Source organism: Polyergus mexicanus, unplaced genomic scaffold, assembly GCF_030449975.1.
Source record: "Polyergus mexicanus isolate NDT 795.1 unplaced genomic scaffold, iyPolMexi1.0 SCAF_9, whole genome shotgun sequence".
NCBI lineage: Eukaryota > Metazoa > Arthropoda > Insecta > Hymenoptera > Formicidae > Polyergus > Polyergus mexicanus.
In genome coordinates, this window is record NW_027223329.1 from 8,730,659 (window position 1) to 8,748,858 (window position 18,200).

Below are 18,200 nucleotides of genomic sequence, written 5' to 3' on the forward strand. Positions count from 1 at the left end.
AAGTCGATGGCGGAGAGTCGTTTCAGTGAGAATCGCGGCACCACGATCGAGGGCCGCCACAGGGCGGTGATCTCTCGTGAGCGCGGCCGAGTTCTTTGTGATCAGGGCTCGACCGAGAAACCGGTTTCATTGGCGGAGGGTCCCTCTCTTTCTCTCTCTTCCTCTCTGTGAAGTGAACCGAACGTGAATCGCGCGCGGCCTGTTACAATGTAAACTGGCTAACTGGCTATCGCCGATCGTATGTAATCGGCATGCGAACGACACGCGTGCGATCGCATATCGATAAACGTATACGCAGGCAGATGCGCGTCAACAGTCACTGTTTCCTCTCTCCCCTCTTTTTTTTTTACGCCGGGTTATATAAGCGAGATAGTTAAACCGATATAATAAAATTAAGAATATTACATTACATTGGAATAGAATATTCAATATCATGTATGATATAAATCAATATGTATATCGATGATTAAAAAGGAGGATACACGATTGCTCTGATATCAATTGTTTCATAATTCATAAACAATACCGCGATTGAGACAAATAAAAATTATAAATGATAAATTTATAATCGGATAAGAATGTATATGTATATAGAATACGATCGAGCGTTCGTACTTTAGACGTGGAATGTGCTTATCAGCATTTTATTACAAATTGCAGTCATTGCACATATACATCATCTTTTACGCATTTTAAATGTCGTGCGCCCTACACGAACGTTACACACTCATTACTTATGATAGAAATATTACAAACAGGTACAAAAACTACGCTACGCTAACTTAATTGCTACCTTAATATTATCGCCCAGTCGCCTATTTTCTTTATCGCTAAATGAATTATAAGCGTTATAGAGCTTGGTCTCGCTCGACTGGAATGAAATTCACGTTCGAACGCAACGAACGATTTATGTATATGTATAAATACGATGTACATCGAGTCGTAACTAGATAAAATGTCAAAGATGGAATCTCGAAAAGATTCGCATAGCTACTTTCTCGTTCAACATAATTTTTTTAGCAAAAATCCCTCTGTCCGTATGGAAAAATAGGAAGGATTTTGTTATCAAAAATTCATTCTTCATTCAATAGGCGGACATTCTCGTTTGTAAATTTGAAAAATCTTGCCAACTATTTTAACATTACAATTAAAATTATAAAATAGATTAGGGACTTTCTATCGCTAATTAGTAATATCAGTCGATACATGCGCGTCATGCATAAAAATAATACTTTTGCTAAAAGAGCTAAATATATAATGATTCGGTAAAAAAAGATCTTCAAAAATTTTATGTAATCACAGGGGAGGGATAGTAATATATACGTGAATTATAGTCGTCGAAAATTCGGTATGAGATCGTATGTCATGTATCTTTACTGTAATCTACACGTTAACGCTAACATAACTTTATCTTTGACCATACTTGGCAGTGTTAAGTTGCGAGCTCTTTTCGTACTTATTTCTCGATTAATTTATTTTCTATTTGCGTGGACAGTGCGAGGAATTCGACGTATATCCTGCACTATTATCTCTGTGTGTTTTTATTATTTTGCGAAAATATCACAAAACGAAAAAAAGTAGAAAATTAATGATCATCAAAAAACGTTTATTATAAAATAGTAATAGCGCGAAATTTAACATATATGATCCAAAAGTTTAATAATATAACACTCGTACGGAAAACGAGTTTGATTTTCTGTCTGCAAATTTTCTCGCACATATGTCTATAAAATGTACAAATATGCATAGAGTAGAATATTAACTGATCATTCTTGGATGTAAAACTTTTCTATACTCGCGCGACTGTGGTCCCATATCACGTTTGTAAAAAAAGGAAAAAAAAACAGCCTTTGTACACTGTATATATGTACACGTATTTTGTACATTTTAAAATTACAATTATTTACAAGAGTGTTGTGTATAAAAAAAATACAAGTTATCAATATAAAACACAAATCGATTATTTACAAAATTTAGATGTAAAAAAAGTACGATACACAATTATTTACAATAGTGTAGTGATAAAAAAGTCTCATCAGATGAGACTATCCCGGGCAATATCCCAAGAGACCACTCAATCGGCCTCGAGGAGCGACCCGGTGATCGGACTACTTCCGGGTCGTAGTGCGACAAGATGTGACTTCTTTCGCGGCGACGCTGCACTGACCTGTTGATAGACGTACTTGCTCTGTATCGGCGAACTTGAGAGGGTCTTTTGACGTTTTGCGCACGAGACGTACTCGTACACGAAGGATTGTTCCTCCCTGGGAAAATCGGTCAGTCGCGTGTCAAGTAATTCGGCGGCGTCGCCGAGATCGAGACCTTCGTAGAGCTGTCCCACGACAATATCGTCGTCGACGATATCGATGTGCTTAGTCTCGTCATACGTGATATTCTCGTCATCGTTGATGATCTCGTCCGCCGCGGAGCCGCCCGTCTCGGAGCCCGCGTAGCTCTCCGCATCCTCGTAGATCTCCTCGTGCCTGTCACTCTCGTACTTCATCTCGCCCCGTTCGAGAAGTTCAAGATGATCGGGATGTACCATGGCCCGCTTGATCGCAATCGGATCTTTCCTCGACCACTTTCGTACCTCCTCGTCCATCTTGGCCACTTTCGACGGATGGATGGCCCAGAGGCAGCCCTTGCGCTGGCTACCGTTGCCGGGCGGCTTCTCAATCTTCTCGAAGCATTTGTTCAACGACAAGTTATGCCTCACGGAATTTTTCCAGCCCGTCGGCGCGGTTTTGAAATAGGGAAAGTGTCGGCTGCATAAAGAAAATGAGAAAATGGAAAATGAAATTCGCGTTAATATGGACGCATTTCTGGACGTTAATTTAAGAATATATTTCCGACAAACGATTAATTTATGAAAAAAATTTTCGAAACTATCGTTAGCGAACTTATATAGATAAAATTTATTCAAATATCGATTCGCGGATTAAATCTTAATAAAATTTAAAAGCCAAATTATCTCTCTCGTAAATATTGCATATTTTTTTAATATCAAAGAATGTTCGAAGAAAATAGAAACACATCTGGAAAATTCTATCATTAGTTACGTACATTTTTGGAAAGAATTGTTTTCATCGAATGCTTCAAAACCATAAATATTTTAGAGAGATAAAATGCATTTTTTGATAGCTTCGCTTTACAAAACGATGCTTTAATGATTTAATGGAACAAGGCTACAAGGTTATTTCAGTAAGACTTCAGTCATTTTATGAACCGTGTTAGTCATAACGGACAGAAACGTAGGCAGGTGGTAAATGACGAGAAAGCAGGCCCCACCGTTGGTTTCTAGGAAGACTGTACCCCGGCATGTGCCCCTGGTTGTTCCAAGGGCCCCATACAAAATGGCAGTTTCTCTCTCTTTCTCTTTTAGCTCTCTTTCCCTCCCGTAAAACCCAGAAATAAAGAGGGAAAAGACAATACTTTTGCCCTTCGTATATATACCTAAACGCAAAAGGGGGCTTCGGCAGCCCCCTTATTCTTCCGGCCGAAAATAAACGGACGAGGCGACACGTTTGTTCGTCAAGTATAAAATTTCTCGTTGCTCGTCACGAAAATATCACACAATCATGATAAAAAATTACAAGTTTCATGAATTTTTAGCTCAAATTTTTAAAAAGATCCGCGGAAAAAATAATTTTTTAAACAGCTATCTTTTATTGCGTGATTGATTTATTTTATAGTAATATTTTAAATAATAGACTTCATATATTCAATAATAGCGATCGAGATCAAAGTAATAGAATTTAAGTTTAGAAAAAAAGATCCCCTGATGTTAAACAACAACATATAGTAACTTGCAATATGTATTTGAAAAACTTGAGTCAAAGAACGGAAAGATTTGTAGATTATTTTTATAAAAATTAATTAAATATCGTTTAGATATATTTAATTATTGAGAAATTTATAAAATTATTTTGATCGCATGCATTTTGCGATAATTTTGATAATAATTCGAAGGACACTCACCACATGAAGTTGTAGATTTCGGAGACTGGCAGCAAGCCCGTTTGGCTGTTTTTTAATGCCATCGCGATAAGACACGAGTATGAGTACGCGGGTTTCGGATAGGGGTTGTCGCGCTGGCCCGTCAGATCTTTCTCCCGCTTCGCCGTCTGTATCATCACCGTCGTAGTCGCACCCGGACCGACATCGTGCACGTTATTGTTGTAAATCTGTTTGCGTATATGACCGCCTGGGCTAGAGGTCAACATCTTGATATCCATCGTGCCGGACACGGTACCTATCTTGGGGTGCTGCATCTGCACCCTCGTCAATTGTATCGTCGGCGAGGAGGAGGCTGTCACCGTCGTCCTGATACCAGGAGAGGACGACGACGATGACATCGACGTCGGCGTTTCCGCATTCGAGGATGCAAGTTGAGCCGCAGACACATCCTGCTGCTCGTCGTCCTCCGTCTCTTCCTCTTCCTCCTCCTCTTCCGTCTCGTCTTCCTCCGTCTCCTCGTATTCTGTTTCGTTGTGCTCGTTCTCCTCGATCTCCTCTTCCTCTTCCTCCTCTTCTTCGCTTTCGTTCTCCTCGTCGTTTTCGGTTCGCTCGGCCTCACTTTCGTTCTCCGTCTCTTCCTCCTCGTTCTCAACAACGTTCTCTTCCACGCTCGCCGTCTCCAACATCGCCGCTTCGCTGTTCGACGCGGGGCTACGAATAGGCATGCACATGTTGCGCGGCAATATCAAATTCGGGTCCAACGTCAATGCCAGCTCGCTGTCGCTGTCCAGATTTAGTTCCTCCAGGTTGCTGTTCGAAATAAACAGATCCAAATTTAAATTTTCTATTCAATTCATTAAATTTAAACGAGCTTTTTTCAATTTATCTTTTGAATCTTCGAGTTTTGGTAATATAATCACGTCTCTAATACTTTCCCATCATAGATGCTGAATTCTAATTAGCTATAAATTCTCACCTATTCGAACTACGGCTTTTGTCGTTGAAACCGACCGGGTCTTCCTCGGTTTCCGTCAAGACATCGTCGAAGTCGAAACCAAGACCCGGACCGTGCCAGCCGAGTCGACCCGTGTTGTCGCAACGCCGGATGTCCATATGGAACATATCTGGACGGCCTTGGAAGGCATCGGAGATGCTGTCGCTGCCGAACAGGCAGTCCCACGGATCCCCGGACAGTCCCTGCTCCATCCCGACGTACGCATTTACGGTATCCAATTCCATTCACTCGACTGCAAAAGGATATGAAGCGATATTTTTAAGAGGATCGTCGTTAAAAATCTATCGAATAGTTAAGTTGCAGAACACGGCGAATTATAATCTTCGAAAGTAGTTTCCTTTTTCGGTAAGAGCGATCGTAAGGAAGTTGCTCTATCGTGAAACTATATTTTTATAGCCCTATAAAAGAAGTCTAGTTTTATAACCGTATATTATATTGTTTGCGCGCTTTACAATTATTGTATATATCGTATATTTCTATATATTTATTATTTCTTTATATTTAATTTTATCGAGAATTATTAGTGAAAATTAAATTTATAATTATATAATAAAATGTGTATATATATAAACATATAATATTATGTTTAGGTTTACGTTTATATTTATATCGAGATTTTGATTTTGATTCGAATTTTAATTTAACGGTTAATGCAAAGAGCAAAGAGCAAAGAATTTAGAAATAAGAATCGAATGTAAACTGGAAGCCACATCCTAAGCCGAAAGACGTGTGCGTTTTTTTTAACGACACCCAAAATTTATTTCGGATTAGCACGCTTAGGCTCGTAGATCGATCATTTTCACGGATCGGCCTTCATAAGGGCGCCCGGATTGATATCTACGGCCCCGCGTGCTGTGCTTCATCGGATAAAATCAAATAATAGCCCGCTCGAGTAGAGACGTGAGAGTTCTCGAGAGTGTTCCTCGTCTCGAATGAAAGCAGATCTGTACGTCGAAATATTATTCGCTGATCGAGACGGTTGAGGAAACAACATTCGCGTATTTTGTGCCTCTTCGAACTCGCGAATTATCCTCGATCATGCTGCCTTAATGAACTCTCTCTTTCTCTCTCTATTTTGTACACGTTAACCGTATTAATTTTATACTGTATATATAAACAGAATTTTCTTTTTGTATCATGAATTTTATATTAAAATATATACAACTCGGCGCGCGTCCCTCTGATCTTTCCGAGCGATTCGCGATCTAGATATCCCGGGATAGTACGCTCTAAAAATTTCTACGTTATCTCGCATCCTTATCAGCATGTTCCGTATGAATACAACGAATATCACGATAGTGTTTCACTATGCCAGACAAAACCGATAGATTCACGTATAGTTGCGCGACATACACCACATTTGTGCGTGAATCTGTGTGCATGTGAGAAAGAGAATGAGAGAAGGGCAGAGAGAGAGAGAGAGAGAGAGAGAGAAAGCGAGTATGCGTACGAGGATCTTGAACCTACAACCGACTTGTGGGTGTGACTAACTCATAGTAAATTTACTAAATATACGCATAGATTCGTAGTACTCCCCTCTTACCCTTTTCCCTTTCATGCAGCTCTTCGTCTTCTCTTTTGTCTTCCAATTCTCATTCAAAAATAAAATAACGACAAATATTGACAAATGAAAGAAATGTATGCGGAGAATTCTTTTAATTTAAAAAAAAAAAAAAAAAAAAAAAAAATTATTTGTCATCTCGATTCGATGTTCTGACGCAATGGAAGAGTTTTGAGAGATTGTTTCCAACATTGCTGAAATTAGCGTATAAACGAAGAGGGATCCTATTTCAAAAGAGACCTTTTTTTTTTTTTTTTTTTTAATGTAAATTCTAACAAACTTTGCTTACGCGTATTTTTACGCGCTTATTTGATTTTAAGCACAGCCGAAACGAGCGGACCTTCATCCTCTCCCTCCCTCCTTATTCCTATCCTACACGTGTATGTGTGTATTATGGAAACAAACATACGGCATTGATTCGAATATTCCAGCCGGTAGATCGTGCGTATTCTCGCGCGCACGTAAACACACATGTACGCAGCATCCGTATCTCGCGATGGACCAACTGTAGATACAAAGCCGCGCGCCGTCTCTGCTCAGCCCGCGCTTTTCGCCGAGTATCGATCTGATACCCTCGATGTCTACCCTCTCTTTCCCTTCTCTCTCCCCCGTTCCCCTCCCTTCGGCCACCCCTCGACCCCTGTCATCCACCCTCGTTGTATCCTTCTCCCCCTCCTCCCCCCCCCCAGTCGGTATTTGCGAGCTGCAAGAGCGTGCATCCCGCGCAGCGTGCACCAATGCCGCGCCCGCGTTCATCAGGGTGGCACCCTTCCTACATCCCTTCGTGTTCTCTTCCTCGCAAGCCTGTTTGAGAATTCATCCCTCTCTCTCTCTCTCTCTCTCGGTCTCCCCTTCAGTTCCTCCACAGATCCCCAGCGCAAAGCGCCCGTTAACCCTTAATATCGCTCACTAGAGTCGAATTAATGCTTCTCTATCTTTGCAAATAAAAAGACAAATTTTATACGTTACTTTCAACAAAATTAGAATATTCGAGTTTTGATTCGTCGAAGATTTACACGTCGACTGTTCTCTATTTCAAGTCAAGTTTAATAATTTACAAACCGGAAACATTTGTTTAAACGACTACACGAGAATAGATTCGCGATGGAAATCTGTACAATAAAAAATAGGTTGGGCTTATATATATATATATATATATATATATATATATATATATATATATATAAAGAAACTAGAAAGAAATAGCTAATGGCAATCAATTTAATCTCTCAGAAAGAATGTTCCCCTACGTACAACTAAAATTATCGATTGAAAAAACAGCTGATTCTCACAGAGGCGTGACACGATGGTAAGATCGTTTATTCACACGATCCCGTTTTCTCGATGGATTAATATGTGTCACTTATATAGAACGGCGTGTCGCACAATGACGCGTCTGTGAGCGCAACGATGTCGCACGCGTGGCACCGTACGCACGTGGCCGCGCGGAATTGGCGCGAAAAAGTACGCCCCCCCCCTGCCCGCCTCCTCCTCCTCCTCCTGCCCGTGACGTTAACGTCGTGACAATCTCACGCATGCTTTGCATCTTCCGATTTCGTCTGTATAAACGGGAGAATCTAGATAGAAATGGATTTCATGGACTCACGGAATTTTGATCAAGTATTTTGAGCGAAAGTATTTTGAAAAAAATAATCTCAAAAGGATGAGGAATTAAATTATCGTGTGTGTTTCAATGGGATTATTATTGGATCAGAGCGCTTATCGTGTCCAAATGATATTTCCTCTTCTATCATTCGTCGTTATAATATTGCCGATTTAGAGAAAGGGGCAGCGAACCTGTTCCTTTCTAAATCGTAGCGTCCCACACACAGCTCTTGTAATAATATACTTACCACACGATTATTCGACGCGGCGCGTCTCAAACTGCATATAATTATTTCACTTGTCTTGTCATATATACATATATATACATATAGGAGAATATAAAATAATAGTTGAATATTATTTGTAAATATTTACCGATTTCTTAGATATTTATAAACGGGAATATCGAAATTAAAAAGAGATTTGCATTAACGATTACTTCGTCTCAATTATGTAAGAGCGCGCCTGAAATGGGCTTCTCTTTAGCTTAATGTCAATCTCACGGTGCATTTGCTAATCCCGTCTACTGCTAATTCAATGAATTTCAGGCTTAAAATTTTTTGCTTTCACTGGCCAAATGGATGAGTCAATCGCGAGGTCTCCGTTCGACATCTTACAAAATTTCGCACGTTACCGCGAAACCAAAGTATACGCGATTACAATGAAACGCGTTTCTCAATGTGTCTTTAACACGCACAGATTACACAGCGTCTCTCTCTTTTGAAGAATAAAATGGAAATAAAATGTACATTTTTTTTTCGGGACTTTGCATGTCCTCCATAAAAGGGCGATCAAACATGAATGATTCTCTATCGATACAATTGTGGAGTTTTAGTATTTTAAAAGAGCAATGAAATAGATACTCTACTTAAGAGAGAATATTTTTTTCCATGCCTAGAGTCAGTGTGCATGTAATCGCGTAAATTAACATGTTACAAATCGGCGTAAATCGGATGGTGTACTTGGGACAGTGAACGTTCTAAATGTAGAACAGCTCTAAATTAGACCAATGGTTAAAATCTTCCACGCTTCGTCCGTCTTGATATTATCAAAGCGCCGCGAAAGTGACCGGGCAAATGTTTCCATTCCGCGTTCTCTCTCTCTCTCTCTCTCTCTCTCTCGCTCGCGTCATCGCTAAAAACGAAAGAGAGCCGCCGCGGGCTCGCAACGCGACGCGAAAGCACGAAAGCACAAATGGCGCGTTATTAACCGCGAGGTTACGGCTAACGACGAGCGAAAATTGCCGATTATTTCGCAAATTCGTTTCGCGATGAAAGAGAATCGCCGCGTAGAGAGGCGCAGATTTCAAACGCGCCTTTCAGATCTAGCACCTGACGCTGGACATTTTCATCTTTCAACACGCCGAGACATTCCGGAAAGCGCATTGTACAGATCTGTCGAATTAATAGGGGGAGGGGGGAGGGGGGGGGTAATGTATTCGAGAACAAAAAAAAAATTCCAAAGTATACACGCATCGTATTATACGGAGTATTTCTTATGAAGATACTTCTTGTCAAAAAATATACATCTTATTCCTTTGACCAAAAATTTGAATTTCTCATCGTTTTCGAAATTTATTTTATTATTATTTATTATATTCATTTTTTTTAATATATTTGCTGGCTCTTCGTGTCAAAATTTGGGCGATTCTAATTATTTTTTTGAGAAGGAATTTACGATAGAGTACTTATTATCTTTATTACCCTACGTATATGAGACACCTTTTGTATACTTTTGCGTGTCGGGGAAAAAAAAAAAAAAATGTTTCCATCATCTTTTCTATAAGATTACAGATAAAAAATCCTCGAGAAGAGGATGACGTTCCATCATCCTTCTGTCCTTCGTTCTTTCTTTGTCTCTCGAGCTTCTTCTTTCTTTCCCTTTCTCGTCCCGTAAAAGTAATCGTCCGAGGACGCGAGAAGAGACAAAACGCAAGAATCGAACACGGCGAAAAAGGTAGGGAAGAGTGAAGGAATTGTGAATTTCGGTCGTGAATCGTAGAAACAGCGCGCTTGCCGTGGTGGGCATCTGGCGTGGAAGAGACCAGAAGGGATACCGGGGCTACCGGGGGTACGAGGGGTTTCCCGGAAGGTTCTCACGGTCAATAGCTTTCCCGGCGGTATGCGGCTGGAAAGTGCTCGAGGGGCTGCCCTTCCACCTCTTACCCCTCTTACCCTTCACGTACCCATCCCTCTTCCGTGCTTGCCTGCAGGCTGCACATTCGCATTTTCTCTGTTACGTCTCTTATTCTCTCTCGCTCGAATTTCCAAAGACGTAAAATATTCAGTAGGATTTCTAAAATTCCACTTTTTCAGAAAAAGCCCCGTAACATCAGGTATACGACCATAAATCGCGATAAAGAGACTATCTCGTAAATCAGAAGAAGGACGATGAAAAAATGACGGGAGGACGAAACTTTTAATTACAACGACTATTAGTTATTCCGAGATGGCCAATTAACGTTCGCGATCCGCGCAAAATTATTATTCGTGGCTATCAATGGAAATCGATACCGCCGTTGGCGGTTTCGGCGACAACCACCATCATCACCGCCGACTCCAGATAATTACGCGGGAAACGTCGCTAGACGATGCGCTCGCGAAATAGAGAGAGAGAGAGAGAGAGAGAGAGAGAGAGAGAGAGAGAGAGAGAGAGAGAGAGAGAGAAAGAAATCGAAACAAGCGGAAATTGGAAAATCGTCCGGCGAATCGACGCGGACGGATATTTCGGCGATTTGCAGTTTCCGTTTTGCGGTCCAAACTTCTCGAGAGCCTTTGTCCCGAGTATTACACTCGAGAGCGCGGAAAGGGAATGAATGAGACCTGAATTCGCCCTGTTCGAAGATGGTTGAAGCGAAGCGTCTAAACGTAAACAAGTATTGTATATTATCCATTTCGCGACGACTCGATTTATTTTAAGAAATCGTGAGAGGAATTACGATATATATAGACATGTATACTCATAGACGCTCTTATCGCTTCCCTTCATTTCCATCGCTCTACCTATCTCCTTCTCCTTCCCTTCGGGGAAGAAATTTGCATATTACTCGTACTCGTATGTTTCATGGTCTCTGCAGCTTATTGGATCTATCCATTTACTTTATTCACCGGACGCTTAAGGGAACCAACCTCTCTCACGACGAAGCGCATAACGCTTTCTTTCTCTCTTCCCTCCTCTTCACCCCTCCTACGCCTTCCCCTCTCTCCTCTCTTTCCCTCATACATATTCCGCGTACGTATACACGCGTACTTACGCGCGCGCACACACTCGCGCACGCTTTTTTGTTTACATATATTCCTGCACCGACGTTCTTGAATACATTGTATTGTTTTGCTAGCGTATTTTTAGAAATTCTTCCCAGAGCGCCTCTCTAATAAATTATTCTCCCTCTCTCTCTCTTTCTTTCTCTGTTTCTTTGTACGTCACGGCATACATTCTTCCCGCCGAAATTCACGGGGCCGTACTCCCGCGCCAGTGAATCGCTCATTCGCACGGCGAGCGATTTGACACAAGGCGGAGGAGGGACGGACGACGGATGTTTTCCACTTTCCGGGGCAGCCGTGCCCCGGCCGACGCGTTTGTCCATCATCACCGATGACAGATTATCGTCGCGTGATATAATCGGCGGGCGCGATTCAGCGCCGTCGCGGAAATATAACCGCGAATCGACCGAAAATACCGGCGACATGCGCGGGACGAGGAGAGAGAGAGTGAATGTCGTCGACGTGACATTAAACGCGGTGAATATTTTTCGATCGCGAACTCGCTTACAACACGGCCGAAAATGAGAGGGGAAAGAAATAAACAAAGGAACACTCTGTGAAATCTCCTCGCGTCTGCTCCGGTGTATCCACTCGTTCTTGACAGCCGAAGAGAGAAAGAGAGAAAGAGAGAATGAGAGAGAGAGCGCGCGCGCCGGTCGGTCGGTCGGTCGGGAGAGCCCGCGAGAGACGAGACGGGCAATAATGCTTTTTACGCGCGGGGTACACAATTTACGCGACGCGTAATAATGGCGCCGGACCTTACCGTATATCGATACTGCGCGTCCAATGATCCCCGTATCACACTGTCCGTTCGCGACGGTCACAACTTTCACACATATATTTACGAGCGTGTCGCACGATTTTCGGCGCAGCGACCATGTATAAACGTACACCGACACGGGTCCCCCTTGACGGAACTGAGGCAACGTTGGGTTGACACGAGCAGGCCCGTGAACAAAGACCACAAGATTTCAAATCCCGTCGCGTCGATTGGTCGGCGTAGATCACGTGGCCGAGGCGCGCGGCCGCCTATTGGCCCGCCGCCACGGGGATGCGAGAACGTTTTGAACGATGCGCCGCAATGCACATGGCTGACAAAGGCGGATTTTCGCGGGGCGATCTCTCGCGGACGTCCGTCTCTCTCGACACCCACGAGATAATCCGTACACGGGGCTCACCGAAATCGTTGACGACAAACGATGACACGACCACGTAAACGGCGACTATTTCCCTCGGACGACACGTAATATATATATATATATATATATATATATGATGCTGCTACTAACGTACTGTTGTGCTCCGCACACACACGTTCCCTAACCTTCCCCACAAGAAAATGGCCGAACCCAAACAACACTGCGCGCGCGGAAAGTCATTCACCGAGGTGGCACATATCGCGACCGTATTCCGGCTCGACGATCCTTCCGATGGATTCGTGTGATTTTTCTCGCGACGCACCGTCGCCGAGTCACTCGCGAGTCTCGCCGCGAAAGCGACAAATAATTGCCGTCCCCGTTCAACGAGATCGAATACGATGGGCGAGTCCATCGCGGCCACTACGAAGGGGTGTCGGGCAGCTTCCCGTTAAGAATGAAACACTACGCGATAATGGCGGGAAGGTACGTGTATACGCAGCACATGGCGATTTATTGACTTTGAGTAGGTAAATACACACCGCACTCTCTCGATCTTCCCGCGTCTCCTCTTCGCTCCTCGTGACAAATTTGGTCATTTTTTCATTCCACAGCGCTATTTCTTCCCATATAACCGTTTACTCCAGGTCTTTTACCTCCGAAATCGATATAGATGGTTTCTCTCTCTTTTTAATGCGAATTATCTCTCCGAATATATTTCTCCATAATATTTATTTCGCAACATTTCTTACCACTGATTACATATTTCTCTGCATTATTTTGTTATAATATGTATTAAAACACATTTGTCAATCATATCCCAGTTTATTCAGTAGCTCAATTATTTCTTATTTCAATGTATATATATTAATATCTTTGTTTTTCTTATTGCTTCAAGCTCTCTCATAAGGATATATATATATATATATATATATATACACACGCACACACGCACACACACATATATATATATGTGTGTGTGTGTGTATAAAATATATACATATACTTATGTTCAATCTTATAAAAATATTTGGTATAAGATAACACTCTCTCATATATATATATATATATATATATATATACTTTACAGCTTTACGTATTTCAAGGAAATTCTCTGTATTGAGCAGTATGCACGCACTGATTTGGTCCCAGTAGAAAATATACTTGTAGCACCATTGTTTTCATACTCTACTTTCAATGTCCATACAGGTAAATAAAAACCGTGCATTTTATCTTCGTAATCGATGATTATCTGGCCATCCAATTTTCTACTAATATCTTGATACCATATTGTTTTGATGTTGTTGTTTGCGTTTTCTTCCATTCATTCTTTCACATCAGTCAATACTTGATATCTCTTCATATCCTGTTATTCGTTATTAGACTTGAATCTTTATTTATATGTTTGTTTCTTCATAAGTATTCATGTATCATTTGTCTTTCTTTATATTTATCTTGAAAATATTCTTCTTCAAGACAAATATATTCAACAATCGTAAACTTTTAGAATTGCATAACATTAATATATATAAATGCAATATAGATATATATTGACTTAGTATAGTATTGCACATATGATTTGCTTATAAGCTCAAGAAGACTCAGATTAATACCATTGGCAGGTTTGCAGAGTGAGCCGCCACTAGTTCTATATATGATTATGGCATCTTTTAGTCTTTTATAATATAATATATAGCGTATAAGTTTAAGCACTCGCAACAGCCGGTATTATTTTGGTATATATTTCTACTCCTTTCAGAAATATGTCTTTGTTTAAATATTCATCGTGATCATGAAGAAGTATCTTTGTGTTGTTCATTGGCGAAAAGCAGATAGAAGGAATTCCCACCTGAAAAATAGGAATATTTAAAGTTTTATTTTGTAAAATAAAGATCAATTAATAAGATAAAGCAAAAATTATAGCATACTCTTAACAATCTATATATATTTGACGCAATATTGTACAATGCTTAATTTATTATGATTGCTATATATTTTAAATTTGACACTTTGATCGTACATCATTTATCATTCAAAAGTATACAAAAGTATATAAATCTAAACTAAAGATTTATAAAAATATTGAATGAAAAATGTTTTTAAATAATTTTTTGTAAAATTCAAATTTATACTAGGTTTATTAAAAGGTGAATAAATGTCTTTAAAACAGCGTAAAGTAGAGATGGATAGGAACAAATCTCGCAAATATGCCGATACGAGATATTTCGCGTTCAAAGCGTGAAATACATAATGACAATGGATATTTCAACTTTTGTATATATTTAAAAATAAAATATTAAGTTTTAACATATCGAGAGCAGTTTAATATGCTCACCTCGCGCACAAAACGGCTATCTGTGCCTCCTGGAAAGATACCAATTTGCAGTTCGACACCTATTTCGTCGCAACACTTTTTAAAAGCGAGCCAGAAAGGATTAGAATCGTCAAGCTTCGTATTCTCGACTTTAGGATTTTTCTGTTTGAAGGAATAAGTTACGTCTGGACCGGCTTCCTCGCACCAGCGTTTGATAGTAGCCTCGAATTCTTCGTGATCGACACTGGGCGTTATACGAATGTCGAATGTAGCGTAGAACTCGGCGGGTATAACATTAGTCTGTACACCACCCTGCAAAGACATGTTTAATTAGACTCGAACAATATCGAATAGATAGATAAGAAAGAGAACGTAGAATTTAATAAAACCGCAAACTGGCAGAGAATAAAATTCCAAGATAATTGTATAACGTAAGAAAAGTGTAATAAAACAGGAAAGTGGTGTGTGTACATTGTAATATGTATATTATTATTATTATTGAATGCAAACGATTCGACGTATTATTAGAACATATTAAAATACTCACTGTAGAATATGAATATCCCAATGGAACAGACATGTAAAACAAATAACTATCATGTAACAGCTTGAAAACTAAAGCTAATTCATCTGTTTGAGAGAACACAATTTTCTTCCGTAGCAATATAAATTCACCGTATAATTATTTTCTTGACACACGTGAATTTAGTTCAAAATTAAATGAAGGAAAATACGATAATTCAATACATAATTTGTCATTTCATTCTCAAGAGTAACGAATCGATGCTTTTGTATCCGTTAGATGTTAGATGGTTAGATGGTAAAAATCGCTTTACGAAATGTATACATACGCGCAATATATACTTACCGAAATTTTCGTAAGATTGACAGACGTTACATCGCCAAGTTGGTTCTTGGGATCTTTCAGCTTCGCTTTCTCGGTCTCTCTGAACTCCATGAAACGGTCGATTATGACTCTCAATTTCTCCCCGGCCGTATTATCCAGCATAATCGAGCCGTGACCGGTACTGCCAGCGCATCTTATATCCACGTGCCAGATCGATCTCTCTCCGTTGAACATGTAGAAGTGATTCTTCGGACAGGCCACACCCTCGTCCAAGGAAAAACCGACGTTTAGAGCTTTGAAGTCCGCGGTGTGTACGAAATCTTTCATCCCGAGAACACCGCCAATCTCCTCGTCCGGCACAAAAGAGATGTGAATGGTGCGCTCGCAATGTTGTCCCTTCAATTTCAGTCTGCGAATCGCTTCCAAATACTGTATCCCGACGCATTTCATGTCCTGGCTACCGCGAGCGTAGATGTTACTCTGCTCGTCCATGTGAGCGCTGAACGGTGGATAAGTCCATTTGTCCTACATCAATCGAGAGGTGAATCATGATACTGTAATCTCGTTAACGTGAAATTTACGCCAATAAATACCACTTACCTCGAACACAGGTACAACGTCCATATGACTGTTCAAGAGAATCGACGGTTTCGTCGGTTGCGTTCCTGTCCATGTGACAATCACGATTGGTTTCTCGGGATGTACATGATAGATTTTGATCGGCAAATCGAGTGATTGCGCTTGTTTCTTCAAAAATACCACACACGCATCTAAAATGAAAAATATAGAATGTTATTAAGATGTCTTTAAGATTCAAACACAGTAAGAATATGTATGTGTATTCTAGAAAATATTGAATTCTATTATTAGCAAGTTCTATTAAGCTGCATATTGTGTATCTGCCTTTTAAATATTTTCATGACAGTTATAAATATTGATTTCGTAAAGCTCCTGATAAACTGATATAAGAATTCTGAAATTCTATGATAAAAATAATATAATTGGCTATTAACTTAGTAATATATATGCGGAATTAGCATTATTAATTTCTTCGTAAATGACATAAATCATAGTTAGACAGTTTAACCTACATATTACAACTAATTCCTCTGAAAATATTGGACTGGCAATCATTTGATAATTCCGATGAGAGATAGGATATTTGAAATAAGTGAGTAAATTAGGCTTGATTGTCGATTATGGCCTCTTATCTATTTTAAAATAGATAAGCAGACATGATATAGATCAATTGTGCTTTCCCGTTATCGAGGAAAAGAGCAAATTTTCCAAGTGCAACAGATTCGTAAATCATATCACCACGTGTATGACGAAACGAGATTGCATTGCTAATTATATAATCAATTTGCAAAATGAAGCTGGTGATATCGTCAGTTTACAATTGGAAATTGCAGATTCGAAATTTATAACAGGACGAAAAGGTACCCGCCGGGGACTGTCTTCGAAATCCGGAACACGCCGAGAGGCCGCCGTAATCACCGTCCTCGTCGCGATTCGATCATTCGGAAAAAAGACGCGCAGGATATCTTTCCCGGGGACATCGTGGAACGAGATCGGCGTGAAGCTGCGATCGGACGGAAAGGGAATAAAAATAGAAAATAACGTCGCGCACGCAGGGTGGGGCATGCAATGGCTGGATAGCGTCACCGACGCTATCTCCATTTCTCGCGAGCGTCCCCATGCGTCGCGTCGCGTCGCGTGATTTTATGCGACCGAGGATCATCGCCGACCACGTATACCCATCGGCGACCGTCGATGAAGCGCGTGATTTACTTAACGAGGAAACGCGTCGTTAAGCGTTCCTTCTCGCGACCCCGTTCACGCGGACGCGGCCGGCGTGGGTCTCGTTTCCCTCCCCCCTTACCGCACTTCCCGTTTACGGATATCTTTTTTTTTTTCCCCTCCCGGTACATGGTATTTAATCGTGCGCTCTCTCCCATCTTTCTATCCACTTTTCCCTAATTTTCCATCAGAGTCGGATATACAATATACGCTCCAAAGTGATCTAGTTTCGCTGTCGAATTTGAGACGCGCGTTGCACAAAAATCTCTGTCTCTTTCTCTTTATCTTATTCTCAAAGTCGCGATTTGCAGATAGTTTCCCGAAATTTCGTCGAATCGAGTTTCGCTCACCGTAATTAATATTCGGCTGCACCGATGGTATCCGCAGGTATTCGCGAAAGTTCTCCACAGCTGTTTCATCCAGCTCGATCTGTGACGGCGACATCGGTCCAGCGATCCGTCCGCTCTCTCTCTCTCTCTCTCTTTTCCGTCTCGGAGTGCCTTATCCTCGGAAGCTTCGGGTCTATCGCTAGTTTGGTGCGCGTGCGGACGCTATACCGTCGGCTATCACGACTGTCACAGCAGAAGACGCCGCGTCGAGATCCGGAGTGCCGCAGCGGCCAGAATGTCGCGCGACCCGAACGAACGCCGCGGCTCGGCTCGCCCAATTGCCGCCGGTTACCGGCGCTTACGTCACGGCCGC

The 18,200-nt window shown here is 41.1% G+C and overlaps 2 protein-coding genes across 4 annotated transcripts; both read right to left on the reverse strand.

Moving 5' to 3' along the window:
* Window positions 1-575: 575 nt before the first annotated feature.
* Window positions 576-13,163, reverse strand: Jumu (jumeau). 3 transcript variants are annotated; one of them, XM_070301592.1, is made up of 4 exons: window positions 13,080-13,163; window positions 4,934-5,204; window positions 3,979-4,767; window positions 576-2,765 (listed from the first exon to the last, which is right to left on the reverse strand). In XM_070301592.1, exons 2-4 carry the CDS (start codon window positions 5,194-5,196, stop codon window positions 2,075-2,077), a joined length of 1,743 nt encoding a protein of 580 aa, XP_070157693.1. In that variant the 5' UTR covers window positions 5,197-5,204; window positions 13,080-13,163; the 3' UTR covers window positions 576-2,074. The 3 variants fall into 3 exon arrangements, with proteins under 3 accessions (XP_070157693.1, XP_070157692.1, XP_070157691.1); XM_070301591.1 differs by lacking the exon at window positions 13,080-13,163 and adding an exon at window positions 12,580-12,961; XM_070301590.1 differs by lacking the exon at window positions 13,080-13,163 and adding an exon at window positions 12,165-12,961.
* On the reverse strand, window positions 13,027-18,162 carry LOC138936308 (aminoacylase-1). The gene is made up of 5 exons (XM_070301594.1): window positions 17,849-18,162; window positions 16,299-16,468; window positions 15,720-16,223; window positions 14,873-15,163; window positions 13,027-14,386 (listed from the first exon to the last, which is right to left on the reverse strand). Exons 1-5 carry the CDS (start codon window positions 17,940-17,942, stop codon window positions 14,243-14,245), a joined length of 1,203 nt encoding a protein of 400 aa, XP_070157695.1. The 5' UTR covers window positions 17,943-18,162; the 3' UTR covers window positions 13,027-14,242.
* Between the last annotated feature and the right edge of the window lie 38 nt (window positions 18,163-18,200).

What these genes read in the sequence shown, in the direction of transcription:
- LOC138936308 (XM_070301594.1), bottom strand. Translation starts at nt 17,942, where the DNA reads ATGTCGCCGTCACAGATCGAGCTGGATGAAACAGCTGTGGAGAACTTT. An exon ending in GCAGCCGAATATTAATTACG is followed by an intron (nt 16,469 to 17,848) that starts GTGAGCGAAACT and finishes TTTTCATTTTAG; the next exon opens with ATGCGTGTGTGGTATTTTTG. An exon ending in TCAATCTTACGAAAATTTCG is followed by an intron (nt 15,164 to 15,719) that starts GTAAGTATATAT and finishes ATGTCTTTGCAG; the next exon opens with GGTGGTGTACAGACTAATGT.
- Jumu (XM_070301592.1), bottom strand. Translation starts at nt 5,196, where the DNA reads ATGGAATTGGATACCGTAAATGCGTACGTCGGGATGGAGCAGGGACTG. An exon ending in AAAAGCCGTAGTTCGAATAG is followed by an intron (nt 4,768 to 4,933) that starts GTGAGAATTTAT and finishes TATTTCGAACAG; the next exon opens with CAACCTGGAGGAACTAAATC. An exon ending in GAAATCTACAACTTCATGTG is followed by an intron (nt 2,766 to 3,978) that starts GTGAGTGTCCTT and finishes TTCTTTATGCAG; the next exon opens with CCGACACTTTCCCTATTTCA.